General features: G+C 35.3%; 1 protein-coding gene across 12 annotated transcripts in view; it reads left to right on the forward strand.

Annotated features, from left to right (window-relative positions):
- Positions 1-14245, forward strand: part of EIF4G3 (eukaryotic translation initiation factor 4 gamma 3) — a 321219-nt gene that overhangs the window by 191162 nt on the left and 115812 nt on the right. For 9 of the 12 annotated variants that reach the window (XM_045548492.1, XM_045548497.1, XM_045548500.1 and 6 more), the window contains 2 exons: positions 6777-6885; positions 12758-13597. In XM_045548492.1, the coding sequence (XP_045404448.1) occupies positions 6777-6885; positions 12758-13597 (949 nt within the window). The remainder of the gene's footprint in view (positions 1-6776; positions 6886-12757; positions 13598-14245) is intronic. The other 3 variants (XM_045548496.1, XM_045548499.1, XM_045548503.1) reach the window with 1 other exon arrangement.

Below are 14245 nucleotides of genomic sequence, written 5' to 3' on the forward strand. Positions count from 1 at the left end.
ATGAAGTCATGTATCATTTCATTTCTGGGTACATGAGTCGTCCCTTCTACTTCTTTACTACACTGCATTGCTGCTGATCTCCTTTCCAAGCTTGCTTCTACCCTCGGGCTTTTACTCTGTTTACTCTTCCTTCTGTCTCAGATGTTCTTCCACATTCCAAGTCTGCCTCTATAGCACTTTCTTAGGAAAGCAACGTCTGACCACTCTGTAGTAATACTTCTATGCTCCTTACTCTCTTGGCAGTCACCCTTGTTTAATTTTATTCATATTTTATTCATAGTATTAACCTCTGCCTCACATAACATGTTATTTTCTGGTTTATTGTCTGTCTTTACCTCTAGAATATCAGTTCCATGGATACAAGGAGCACCACGTCTTATTCAGCACTGTACTCCCAGAACATAGTTTAATGTATTGTGCTTAGTAAGATAGTCAGCAAATACTTATCATTAGTTTAAAGTGTGTGCTAGGCTCTTGTGTGGAAGGAATGAGATTTTTGTTTCAGAGCCACCAAGAACTAAGATCAATGGATGAAAACACTTAAACTTAATAATGATTAGATCTGTCTAAACCTGAAGTGGGCTCCACCATTGAAAACAGTGACTTCATGTCACCTAAGATTTTTGACTAGAAGTAGTAGCTTCCTTGGAAAAGTATAGAAAGAATTAAAGAACTGATCTATGTGGTTGATGCCTATTACAATTCTTTTTTTTTTTTTTTGAGACAGAGTCTCGCTCTGTTGCCCGGGCTAGAGTGAGTGCCGTGGCGTCAGCCTAGCTCACAGCAACCTCAAACTCCTGGGCTCAAGCGATCCTCCTGCCTCAGCCTCCCGAGTAGCTGGGACTAGAGGCATGCGCCACCATGCCCGGCTAATTTTTTTCTATATATTTTTAGTTGGCCAGATAATTTGTTTCTATTTTTAGTAGAGATGGGATCTCGCTCTTGCTCAGGCTGGTCTTGGTCTCCTGACCTCGAGCGATCCACCCGCCTCGGCCTCCCAGAGTGCTAGGATTACAGGCGTGAGCCACTGCGCCCGGCCTACAATTCTTACATCCTATGATTCTGGCATTAGAATTTGATGTGTTATTTATTGTTACTATTAAATTATTCCTGTGGTCATTATTTATTGTGCATTATTACCCTTGTATTAAAGGAGGTATTCATTATGTCATTCCATATATTGTTATAAGTAACAACTCTTTGGAGCTTCAGATTACATTCAGCTTTCTCCTTGATCTCTACACTTAAGTGTCTCATAAGCACTTCACACTCAAAACTTGAGTTCATGGTCTTCCTTTCCCATACCACTTGACCCTCAAAACCTGTTGTCTCCTTAATGTTCCCTGTCTTAGTGACTGGCACACATCTCAGAAACCTAATGTCTTTCTTTTTACTCCTCTCCTCCTCATTAATCCCCTCCCTACCATCTCTAGTCACTTACCAAGTCCTGTCATAGTACCTCCTACATTTAGGTAAAATTCAGTCTCACCCTCCCCCCGTTATTACCACCAAAATGATTTCCCTTGGACTACTGCAATAACCATATAAATCATTTCCTTGTAACTACTCTTCCTTCACTCTGGTTCATTTTCCTTGCAGTATTCAGAATTATCTTTTTAAAATAAAAATAAAATCTGATTATTTCACAATACTGCTTAAAACCTGTCCCTGGCTTCCCATTGCTCTGGGGATAAAGACCAAAACCTTTGGTGTGGCCTGTAAGGTTCTGTCTGGTCTTACCCCTGCCTGCCTCATTTCACATCAAATTCCCCAGCTATTTTTACATTCCTCTTACCCTCTCACACAAGCTGGTTGATCACATAATACTCTTCCTTTTAGAGCCTTCATACATGCTGTTCCTTCTGCCTGCAGTGCTTCTTCCTACACTTCCTCCCACATCCCTGCATTCACATTGATTCTTTGAAATTCAGCCTAAATGTTGCTTCCTCAAAAAAAATCCTCACACACAAAGTCAGAACCCCTTGACTATATGTCATTTCTGTACTATTAGTAGTACAGTATAGCATTTATAGCTATTGTAATTAAAAAATTAATTTTGTGGTTAATTCCTTAGTATCTGTTTCCTTTGAATCTAAGAACTTTGTCTTAGTCATCACTGGATTCTCACTGTTTTGTACATGGTAAATATCAAGAGAAAACACATACATACACATCCCTTTCTAATGAGTGAATTTAGAAGATTCTGCTTGTAACAGAAGCCTGTTTTGGTCCCTTTTTCCTGGCATCATTAAGTATATTATATTATTATTTTGCTTCTTTGATCTTCATGTTTCTCAGTGGAGGCTATATTTGTTTATTCCAGGATTTATATACTTTAAGTACATGAGATATTTTATACAAGGATTATTTTAAAGTTATTGAATAGTACTTTGAAAAATCAATTGTACCTGAAATGATAAAACATGAAGCATTGAAGTAGTCTCTTATGATGACAGTAAATTACATCAATTTCTTGCTTTTATTTATATAACTTTTGAAGACTTTTCTTTCTCTCAATGAATTATAATAGAGGTCAGAGAATATTTTGTATAATGGGCCAGATAGTAAATATTTTGGGCTTTGTAGCCATATCGTCTCTTTCAACACTATTCAACTTTGCCATTGTAGCACAGAAGTAGCCATAGACTGTATGTAGATAGATGCATGTGTCTGTTCTAATGAAATATTATTTATGGACACTGAAATTGGATTTTTGTATGATTTTAATGTGTCAAGAAATATTTTTCAATCATTTAAAAACGTAAAAGCTTTTCTTGTGGGCAGTACAAAAACAGGTATGTGGCCCCTGGGCCATAGTTGTTGACCCCTGTCTATAATTACCTCTGTACCTAGGTATCCTGTCATGTACATGGTTCTAATAGATGCCAAAGGAAGATGACTCCTTTCTGGGCAGCAAGAATGTGGGCTGTGTAAAGAAAAATGAATTTTAAATTATGCAAAGCAGTATTTAAGGGCATTTTTAGTTTTTGTTTCCTGTTTTACCTAATAGGTAAAATACTGTTTTCAAAAAATGAATGAATTCCTCCAGTATTTGGGCCAAGCCTACCATTATCCCTTGAAGCCAGTACTTTAAATTTAATGTATAAATCATCAACAGAGTAGATTCTAATAGAGAGTTTATAAGGAAAATGTATTTCTTGGATACTATCAAGAATCTAGGCCAGGCGCAGTGGTTCCCACTTATAATCCTAGCACTCTGGGAGGCCGAGATGGGGGGATTGCTTGAGACCAGGAGTTCCGGACCAACCTGAGCAAGAGTGAGACCCATCTCTACTAAAAATAGAAAAAATTAACCAGGTGTCGTTTCACGCCTATAGTCCCAGCTGCTTGGGAGGCTGAGGCAGGAGGACCGCTTGAGCCCAGGAGTTGGAGGTTGCAATGAGGTATGATGACACTACTGCACTCTACCCAGGGCAACAGAGTGAGATTCTGTCTCAAAAAAAAAAAAAGAATCTAATATATTGCCCTTCTTTAACTCCTGTATTACTTTAGTTGAAATTTGGGAAACGGGTGTTTATTTTCTTTCTCCTACAAATCAGAACCCTGATCTTGAAAAATTTGGGAGTAGGTAGAGTTTAGCATTGATGTAAATTATTAACAGTTGCAACTATGTGGGAAGAGTTGGTAAAAAACCCTGATCCTTTTTATTTTATTTTATTTTTTGAGACAGGGTCTTGCTCTGTCTCCCAGGCTAGAGTGCATCATCATAGCTCACTGCAACCTCAAACTCCTTGGCTTAAGCATTCCTCCTGCCTCAGCCACCATACCCAGCTAGTTTTTATATTTTTTGTAGAGACAGGGTCTTGCTCTTGCTCAAGGCTGGGTTCTTGGCCACCCAAAGTGCTAGGATTACAGGTGTGAGCCACTGCACCCAGCCAGCCCTGATCTCTTAACTCTGACTTCCTTAGTTTCTTTATTGAGTTGTTTTATATTTTGATAGTGCTTGCCCTTCCAGAATGATTTTATAAATTTTCATTCCTACCAATAGTGAATATGACTTAAGTCAGTGGCTTTGAAATTCCTCAAATTTATTCTTAACAATGTAGCTTAATTTCTTTATGTGGATCAAAATGCATACAGCATTAGATGTGATGTTTTGTTTCACAATATTCAGTGTGTTTCTTCAATTTTCTGACTTACCAGTTAGATAAAATAGTTCATGATTACTTATGGTTTTGAAATATAAGGGACTGCTTTGTAATGGACTGTTTATAGTTGAGTTACTTCATTAGGATAAAAAAGATGACATTAGAGGTTAAGCTATAATTTGAGAAGATTATCCTGAATTAAAATTAATGCAGAACAAGATTAAAGTATTGAATTGTATGTTATTATTTTCTGAGCACTAGCAGAGGCTTATAGAATGTTAAAGCTGAACAGGACTGTGGAATCTTTAGTTCCTTTTCATTTTATAGTTGTGGAAACTGAGAAGTACTTCCCCAGCATTTTTTGTGGATCTGTAACTCTACACTGGATACTTGGAACTGTAACTTAACCACATGCTATCTCACTCCTTTTTTATAACTCTTTAGACATAAATTCTCCCTTGGGCTTTGTTAATTTAAAAATGTCTGTGTAGTTTTCTCTTTTATATGATTGAAGGCGTTTTAGATTGAAAACTCCTCACAGCTCTAGAAATTTATAGGTTATCGATAGCCTTATACTGTCTTAAATATCTCATCTTACCTATGGATGTCATTTTGGTGACCTGCTTTTAGCCATTACCTACTCCCCCCCCTTTTTCTGGTTATTAATTTCCCAGGCAATTGGAGTAGTTAATACTTTTTTCCTTTCAGGTAAATGACAATTTACAAATATTTCCTGGGAAATGTGGATAAGTGTTTAATAAATGCAAAATAACATGAAGTGTTTCCTTTGTCCTAGATCTCTTTTCAGCCAGTAGAATTGAACAGTCTGTAATTTTTTTTTCTTGTAGCTGTGAAGCTTTCTATTGAATTTTAGTTGTGCAGTTTTTTCCCCACCAAAACTAAGAATTCAGAATAGGGCAATTATGGCATAAGTATTTATTAATATTTGTTCCTTATTCAAAGTGAAAACAGTAACTCTTAATTTTTTTTATATGGAAATGTAATTTTAGTAGTCTTAATTTAGAAGTAATTGTGGAATATGAGCACCTTCATCTTCTAATAAATAGGTGAAATGATGGCATTTTCCCCATTCCTATCTATTCTGTACAGTCCTTACATAGTTAAATATAAATTTCATGTTACACATTCTGAAAAGCATTGTTACTTAAATGGTATCTATTATCATAAATTAATTATATGTGTCCATTTCATTTTATATTCCCACTTGCAGTGAGACTTTCTTGAAAATCTTTTTTTATTAACCCTCACTTTTAAGTGGCTCTGTCCACTCGTACTCAGCCACATTTTACTTTCCCCATCCCTACTCCCCAGAAGAAAACAAATAAAAGAAAAACATGGCCGGGCGCGGTGGCTCACGCCTGTAATCCTAGCTCTGGGAGGCCGAGGCGGGTGGATCGCTCGAGGTCAGGAGTTCGAGACCAGCCTGAGCAAGAGTGAGACCCCGTCTCTACTAAAAATAGAAAGAAATTATCTGGCCAACTAAAAAATATATATACAAAAAAATTAGCCGGGCATGGTGGCTCATGCCTGTAGTCCCAGCTACTAGGGAGGCTGAGGCAGTAGGATCGCTTAAGCCCAGGAGTCTGAGGTTGCTGTGAGCTAGGCTGATGCCACGGCACTCACTCTAGCCCGGGTAACAAAGTGAGACTCTGTCTCAAAAAAAAAAAAAAAAAAAGAAAAAAAGAAAAACAGAATTGTGCAGGGAGCTCTGCTCTGATAGCAGTGATAGAATTTAACATAGGAGATTATAGCTACCAAAAAACTGACCTTAGATGTCTGAGGAGAGACACTGCTTTGTTATGTAGCTTTTGTGTAACCCTCAAATCCAGAACAAATACCTGCCTGGAATGTGATGTTGAATGAGTGTTCTTGTGTAATTCTGTTCCCTCTAAGTTGAAAAATAGCTGCAGTTTTCTCAACCTACCCTGCTCAGATTTTAATGGATATTTTTCATTCCAATACAATGTCTGAGTGTGAAAATGAGTTTCCTCATAGCTCTGAAAAGCCAAATGTTTTACTCAGATTTCTGATTCTGAAAATACCATCTTGGACCCAGAACCTAAAGACATTTTAAGGTGAAAGTGCATTTAGATACTTTCCAAGTTGCATTTCACCTGTATGATTATGTGGACAATGACAAGAATCACCTTTCAGTATTTTTCTCAAATCAATAACTGGTTTGCAAACCTATCACATTTTCTGTTTCTCCTCTGCTTTTGACAGATGAACTACTTGCCAGGTAGTTTATAAGTGAAGTTGTCCATATTGTTTTAGTCTTTGACCGGGAGGATGTTAAATTCCCTCTCATATGTGGCATGTGTTGTTAGGTTGGAAAGTCAGCTTGTCCTTAGAAGGAATACTGGAGAATGAATTGTACTAATGACTGTTGTGCTGTCTTCTCTTTCTGTGGTTAACAGTAATCATCTCTTTTCCTTCCCCCTTTCCTGCTGCCTCTTTCCTTATCTTCCCTGTCTTCCCATGTACTTTTTGAATTTATTAAATTGGCTTATGTATTTTTTCCTTGCTTTTCTTTCTTTTAATTTTGTGACCTCCCGCCCCACTCTGTCTTCACTTGCTTGGGTTCCATGTTGCTAGTTTTTATGTTCGCACGCTCATTATCACCCTTTTTTGTACTTCAAATCCCAGCAGCTGCCCAGCCAGGTCCCCGAGCACAGCCCTGTGGTTTATGGGACTGTGGAGAGCGCTCATCTTGCTGCCAGCACCCCTGTCACCGCAGCTAGCGACCAGAAGCAAGGTTTGTGTATGACTGTTTTCCTCCCTCTTATCTTTAGTCTCTTTTTAATTGATTACATTGCCTTCAGCATTCAAGAGTAAGAGTAAAACATGTGAGGATTATTTAGACACCCACTTTGAAACAGGTTTTGAGGTAAAAATCAAAGTATCTGCCTCTAGGAAACTAAAGTAGGGATGATGGCTAAAATTTTTTCCTGTGTTTTATTAATCCCTCACTGTCATTACTGCTTTATAGGTAAAAGTTTAGCTGCCTTAAACTGGTTTTTTCTTTTAAACAAGGTGTGGAGGGGGAATAAATCAAATCATATATTACCTATAAACAGTTTAATTTATTTATTCAACATGTCCCTGGGTATCTTGCTATTTTTCTAAAAGATAAAATGTTTCTTCTTACAAAACTGGCCTTCTGTAGCCACAATTGGAGATAGCACTGAGTTTAAATTCTGGCTCCATCATGCACTAGCTATTTGGTCTTAATTGAGTCACTTGCCCTGTGTATTTCAATTTATTCACTTAAAGGATGGGATGAAGACCTACCTCACAAGGTTGTTGTGGGGACATGCCTAACACATGAAAAGTGCTCAGTAAATTATAGTCATTAATTTTGATGTAGGATACTAAGGTGCCTACTCCCATTGACCTTGAACAAGAAGTGCGAAGTGTTTGTTAAAAAATGCACACAGTGCCTATTGCAGTAGAAACAGAAAACTTTAAGGGAAATCTCATGCCGGAAAGTAGGATATCATCGTCTGTTTTTTTCCCATCTAATTGGATTTTAGCTTGACCATAGCTAAAATTGAGAGACAGTTGTCATTAGGCACAAGAGAAAGCAAGTAACTTTCAGCCTGCTTTATAATGTTTCTAACTTCTAAGAATGAATGTAAGTCTTATGTATGTTATCTGCTTTCTTGAATTATTCATTCCTCCAAACCCCTTATTATTCTATGGCTTTACTATTAGTATATGTATTTTCTAAAAATTATTCTTTAAAAAATATTTTTAAATGCCCCATAAAGTAGTATTTCATATTAAAAGGTTTTAGCTATAGTACAAGTTAATCACACTTATAAACCTTTTGGAAGATATAGTTTATTATATGATTTCAGTCTTGTTTACTTCATACAAAGATAATATGGTGTTTTTAATGTAGAAAGTTTGGTTTGTTCCCTGAGTATTGAAAATCCTAGTAAAGTAAGCTTGAACAGAGACAAGTCCTATATTGATTTCTATATGAGATACTTTAAGCTAAAAATGAAGTAGCAATCCCTAACCTGGCATGCTTCTAAAAGTTGCACTGTGAAATACTTTCAGCAATGTTCACAATTAAATGAGGACTCATGCATGCTTCAAGCTAAATTTTTAAATCTTAAAGCCATTCACTTCGAAAGAGTACAGTTCATAGGTATTGTGGAGGACTTTTCACTAGCCCCAGTAACAACGCAGTTTTGAGTCAAAATTGAGAATATTTTTAATCTGATAGAGAATAATTTTCAGGGTATTTCCTTTAATCATTACTTTTATAAAAGTGTAATCTTTTTGCTGGTTAGAATTATGCTAAGCATATTGAATAATTCCCTTGCAAAGAGGTCTTAAAATATATCCTCGTTGTACTTTCTTTGTAGCTGTGCCAAGATATAAAAAATTAATTACATACCGTGATGATGATAGTTCTGTCCTTCTTGAAGACTGTATTATCACTTTTACAGTTATTTTGTGAAACAGAATGCTAAGATTTTTAGATTATGAGATCCCTGCATTTTGTCCTATTTAGGCCTAGATATCCAGAGAGGGAATGTAGAATTCTTTGTTTCCTCTCAGTCTTTGTTTTCGTTTTTGTTTTTGTTTTTTTTTAAGCTTAGTGGAAATTTGAAAACAAAATCAGCATTTCAAATTGATACAATGATACAGATAAGGGTGAACTGGAAAACGTTTCAGATTACCTTGATGAAAAGAAAAACATGTAGTATTTTATTAATAAGTGCATTTCATAAAGCTTATAAGTAACTCTTTGGGACTACTGTTGTCTTCTTTTTATTACCAACTTTATTCAGTAGAAAACTCAGTAATTGTTTTCTTTTCTTTTTTCTTTTCCTTTCTTTCTTTTCTTCTCTTTTCTTTTTCCTTCCTCTCTTCTTTCCTCCGTCCCTCCCTCCCTCCTTTCCTTCCTTCCCTCCTTTCTTTCTCTTTCTCTATCTCTTTTCTGGCTAGTCAAACAGAGTAGCTATTTTCTAATTCCCCTCATATCCTGCTGATATATAAAATAGTTTTCAGAGTAGTTTTTTTTTAAAAACCAAATTTGTGCATTTCAAATAACATTACAAAGGGCTTGCCATTATTTACAGAATGTTTTTTTCTTTACACTTAAGAAGTTTTTAAATTTCTTTCTTAACTATAGATTCTTTTTGAAATTAAAGAGTATATAAAAATATAGACTGTTTTCAAATACTGCTATATACCCCCAGAAACAATAGTCTCTGCATTCTGCCGTCAGATTGGTTTTACTCTCTCAATGGAAGTGTCATTACTGAGGCTATGTATTAGGTAACAGAATCTCATGTTAGCTCCCAAACTCTCCCTCCTGCTTGATTCACCTAAATACTTCTATTTTTATAAGCCTTTTCACTCCCTGAATTGGAAGAATGTGGGCATCGAAATCATTCTCAGGCTTCAGCACTTGCTATTTATATGACCTAGGACCAATAACTAATCTCTGAAACCCTCAGTTTCCTCATATATAAAATAGGCAAGTAGTAGTTTCTACCCCAATGGTGGTTGTGAGAATTAAAAGGGACAATATATGTATGATATTTTATCTAGTTCCTGGCACATAATAAGTGCTTAATAAATTGCTGGCTACCAGTAGTAAGTTGCTGGTTTCTCAGAGTTTTTGACATGAACAGCTGTAATGGTTACATAAAGACCCAAGGTTTCAGACAAATGTACCATTTCACATTTCTTTGGTACTTAAGTCATAGGGAATGCTTCATATTGATTTGCAGAGAGAACAATTGTCGAATGAATTAAAATCTTTGCTTCATGTTGATGGTGTACAGAACAGCTGAAATGATTGCTGTTTCGTAAGTGGGAAAGTGCATTCAATTTAATGTCTTTAGGATTTGGTATGGATAATTAAACATAAACAAGACTTAGTTGGTATCTTAGTATTAATCTTCTTGCTTGTTGAAAACACCTGGTGTAGAGTAGTCTGTTGTAATTCAACCATTAATAGCATGTTGCTCAGCTGGGGCTCCATTGGCATTTAGGACAGATCTATTCTTTGTCAAGTGAGACTGTCCCTCAAGTTGCAAGATGCTTAGCATTCTTGTCTCTTCCTGTTAAATGACAGTAGCACTTTCTCAGTCATTGTTATACTGTGACAACCAAAGGGCACCCATCTATGCTATTGATTTCACTACCATGAGAGAATAAAAAGGAGCAGTTTTATCCTTCTTGTAAATATGACTCATTCGTTGTAGAAACTGCAGATGAGCAAAATGAAAAAATACTTACCTGATTACTCAGAGCCATTGTTAATAAACTGACTTTCCTGCATGTGCATATGTTAGTATTATCTATATTTTTTAAGTTACCAAAATTGAGTTTACATTCTATATATAGTTTTGTGCCCTACTTTTAAAAAAAAGCATTTCTTTTATTATAAACAACTTTCCATATCATTAAATACCCTAATAGAAGCCTATTTTAAATATTGCATAATATGCCGTTATATACCCAGGCCATCATTTAATTAATTCCTTACTGTTGGACATTGAGTTTATTTCTTTTTTTCTGTTATAAATAATGTTGCCTTAATAGTCTAGACATCTTTCTTTGCTAACTTTTACTTGATTATTATTAACTCTTACATATTATTACATGATATTTTCTTAGAAAAAAGTTTTAAAGATGGAATTCCTACAAAAATAAAGATGGCCAAATAAAGTCTTTGGAGGGATAAAAATAAATGTTCTTTATTTAAACCTACTCTGTTGTACTTTTTAGCTTTCTATATTAAAGCTTTAATTAGTGGGTTAAAGGACTTTTATTTCAGGATGGAGGAGCTGTCAAAATAATTTTTAATAGATTTTTCTTAAGAGTATATAGAAGATTATCAGTTTTAGATCTGTTTGGTTTGATTTTTTACTATCAGAAATTTTGTGTACCAAATAGTCCTCCAAGGATGTATGAGTATATCCTTGAATTGATGTACTCAGATTGCTAATGTGAGAGTCATTTTTTCATCTATTTTTACTACATCTAGGTTTCAGTCAGTGGTCATAAGGATGTTATTCTGATATGCTTTCACAGTGATATCATGTAATCTGACTGACTTATTTAGTACTTACTCCAGTGAGTTAGAAATTATTTTCATGAGAGATATTTTGATAAATACGTATTTGTGTTATATATATATATATTTTACATGGACAGCACATTTATGATAAAGACATTTTTCTGAAATATTTTTGTCTCTTGCCTTGGCAAGTGAGTCTGAAGGATTTGGCAGTGAGAGCCTATTGATCTTATTTCACCACCACAGTAAATAGGCAAAGTCCAATTTTAGAAGCACCAGCTTCTATGTCCATAACAAAAGTAAATTTTAAGGCTAGTAAGTGTAGACTTAATTTCATGCAGTGAATGAATTATTAATAATAATACCTTGCTGGTTACATTTACCATCTATTTATCTGATTAACATAGCATATTCTTTTTCATAGACTTAACTACAGTTTATTGTAAAGACTCAACTTTCACTGATGCATAGAGAATTTTAGAGGAGAAAATAAAATCTCTTTCAGTTTAGATTGTCTTTTAGTAGTGCTTAAAATTTTTGTTGGCTCATTTGATAAGCATATTCATGAGTATATGGTTTTCGATATACTAAAGAAGTACAAGGCTGGAAACCAGTCTGAAGCTGCTTTGGGTTCATCCCTCCAGGGATGAATCATATATCAGTTTACCTGGAATTTAAAAATTTGGACATTTTTGTTAATTAGGTTTTTTGTATTTTTCTGGGACCCTTATTATGATTATCAATTACTCTTTTCTCTCTTGATCTCATTCTTTCTTTCTGTACATAGATGCATATTTTATATATTATTCCAAACTATTTCATATATATATGTGCTAATCTTTTTTTATTGGATTTGTTTATTAACTTTGGTTTCTCCTTAAAGAATTCTTTTACATATGAAGACACAAGATAAATTTCCATTTTTATACCTTACAATACTCCTGGTTATATTACCTCTTTTGAAAAATTTAAATTAATTTCTAAACTGATTTTTATGTTCATGATCTTGATTTCACTGATAATAAATTTCATTAACCACAAATAACAATATGATAGTTTCTCTTAAAACAGTTTTTAATATAAGTAATACATACTTTTTAATAAAAATTCCCCAAATGCAGAAGTATATAGAATAAAAAGCATCATAAGTCTCTTTATAATAATCTAATTTCCAGTTGTTTGTCTTTGTACTATCCCATCACTGTAGTATATCCTTGACAGAAATGTTTTCCACAGTGAACAAGATCTGGTAGAAATGAAGGTTTTCCTACCTTTAAAGAAAAGCCCTGCTCCCAACCCAAGAATGGTTTAGCTTCGGTTTTGATGACCTTTTCAGTTGTATTCTTGACATAATTATTCTCTCACTCCAAAATAGAGTTTGTATGTATTTAGATTAAGTAATAGTATGTATAACTAGAAAAAAACTACAGTTTTTATGGAGTACCAGAATAATATATTGGTCTCTATTCTGCTGCCAGTGTTTTAGGATAAGAGATTAAAAGAATTGGCCCAAGACAATACAACATAGTCTCTGATCCAAGAATTATTCTTAAAACTCTTTTATTTTTTTCTTCCCCAGAAGAGAAGCCAAAACCAGATCCAGTGTTAAAGTCTCCTTCCCCAGTCCTTAGGCTAGTCCTTAGTGGGGAGAAGAAAGAACAAGCAGGCCAGACATCTGAGACTACTACAATAGAATCCATACCAGAGCTTCCTCTGCCTTTATCACCTACCACTATTTCTTCAATTGCTCGAAGTACAATTGCTTCCCCCACCTCTGCTGTTCTTACTAGCCAACCGATATTCACCACTCCTATAGATGACAAATGTGAACTCTCTTCCTCAAAAGAAGATACAATTCCTATACCCAGCCCCTCGTCTTGCACAGAAACATCAGACCCTTCACCAACAGATGAAATTGATGATGATATATGCAAGAAATCCTGTAGTGTAGCACCTAATGATATTCCACTGATTGCTAGTACTAACCTAATTAATGAAATGAATGGAGTTAGTGAAAAATTACCAGCCACAGAGAGCATTGTGGAAATAGTAAAACAGGAAGTGTTGCCATTGACTCTTGAATTGGAGATTCTGGAAAATCCCCCAGAAGAAATGAAAGTCGAGTGTATCCCAGCTCCCATCACCCCTTCCACAGTTACTTCCTTTACTCCGACTCCTCCAACTCCTCCAGCTTCTCCTCCTCCCACTCCAGTCATTGTTCCTGCTGCCACCACTATTGTTAGTTCTCCGAGTGCTCCCACTGCAGTCCAGAGAGTGTTAGAGGAGGACGAAAGCATAAGAACTTGCCTTAGTGAAGATGCAAAAGAGATTCAAAACAAAATAGAGGTAGAAGCAGATGGGCAAACAGAAGAGATTGTGGATTCTCAAAACTTAAATTCAAGAAAAAGCCCTATCCCAGGTAAGCTGTTCTGTCATTAATAATCTTATGCTTGCTGAACATGAAGAAGAGACAGTGTCTGAGTTATTTTTTAATTGGCTACTTTCCTTGACTTCCAGAAACATCGAATTAATGCTGAAATTCCTAGTCTGGTTTCTTTAATGATGTGTTTGTGTTTTAGTACAGCCTGCAAAAGAGTTACTCCATTGTCTAAAAATGCAAACGAGAATGTCCAAATATACAAAATGCCTTCAAGGTATATGTCACTGTACATGTTGGTTTTTGTTGTTGTTGCCTCATTCATATGAATCAGTTTTTCAGTGGTTAATTTTGTTGCTTTGGGGCTTGAAAACATTCAAAACCAGCATGATCTATAGTTCCTAATTCTGTCTTCTCAGAATTTTGAAGCCATGTCCATCAATCCTAAACTTTAAGGAACTTTTCTGTGCAAGACCTTTTTTTTAATCTTGGATTTAGGAAAATACCCATCAGAACGTCAAAGGTTTATACCTACTTTTGAAAATAAAAGTGTCCCCCCTTAGATTAATTTGCAAAGTTTAAGGATCTCCCACTTTTTCTTTTAAAACAGGGTTATTGTTTCTGTAAGTTTCTGTTTGATTATTAATATTCTCCAAGTGTTCTTCCCAGTTCAAATTATTTCTTTTTAAT

The sequence above is a fragment of the Lemur catta genome, chromosome 3 (assembly GCF_020740605.2).
Source record: "Lemur catta isolate mLemCat1 chromosome 3, mLemCat1.pri, whole genome shotgun sequence".
NCBI classification, from domain to species: Eukaryota; Metazoa; Chordata; class Mammalia; order Primates; family Lemuridae; genus Lemur; species Lemur catta.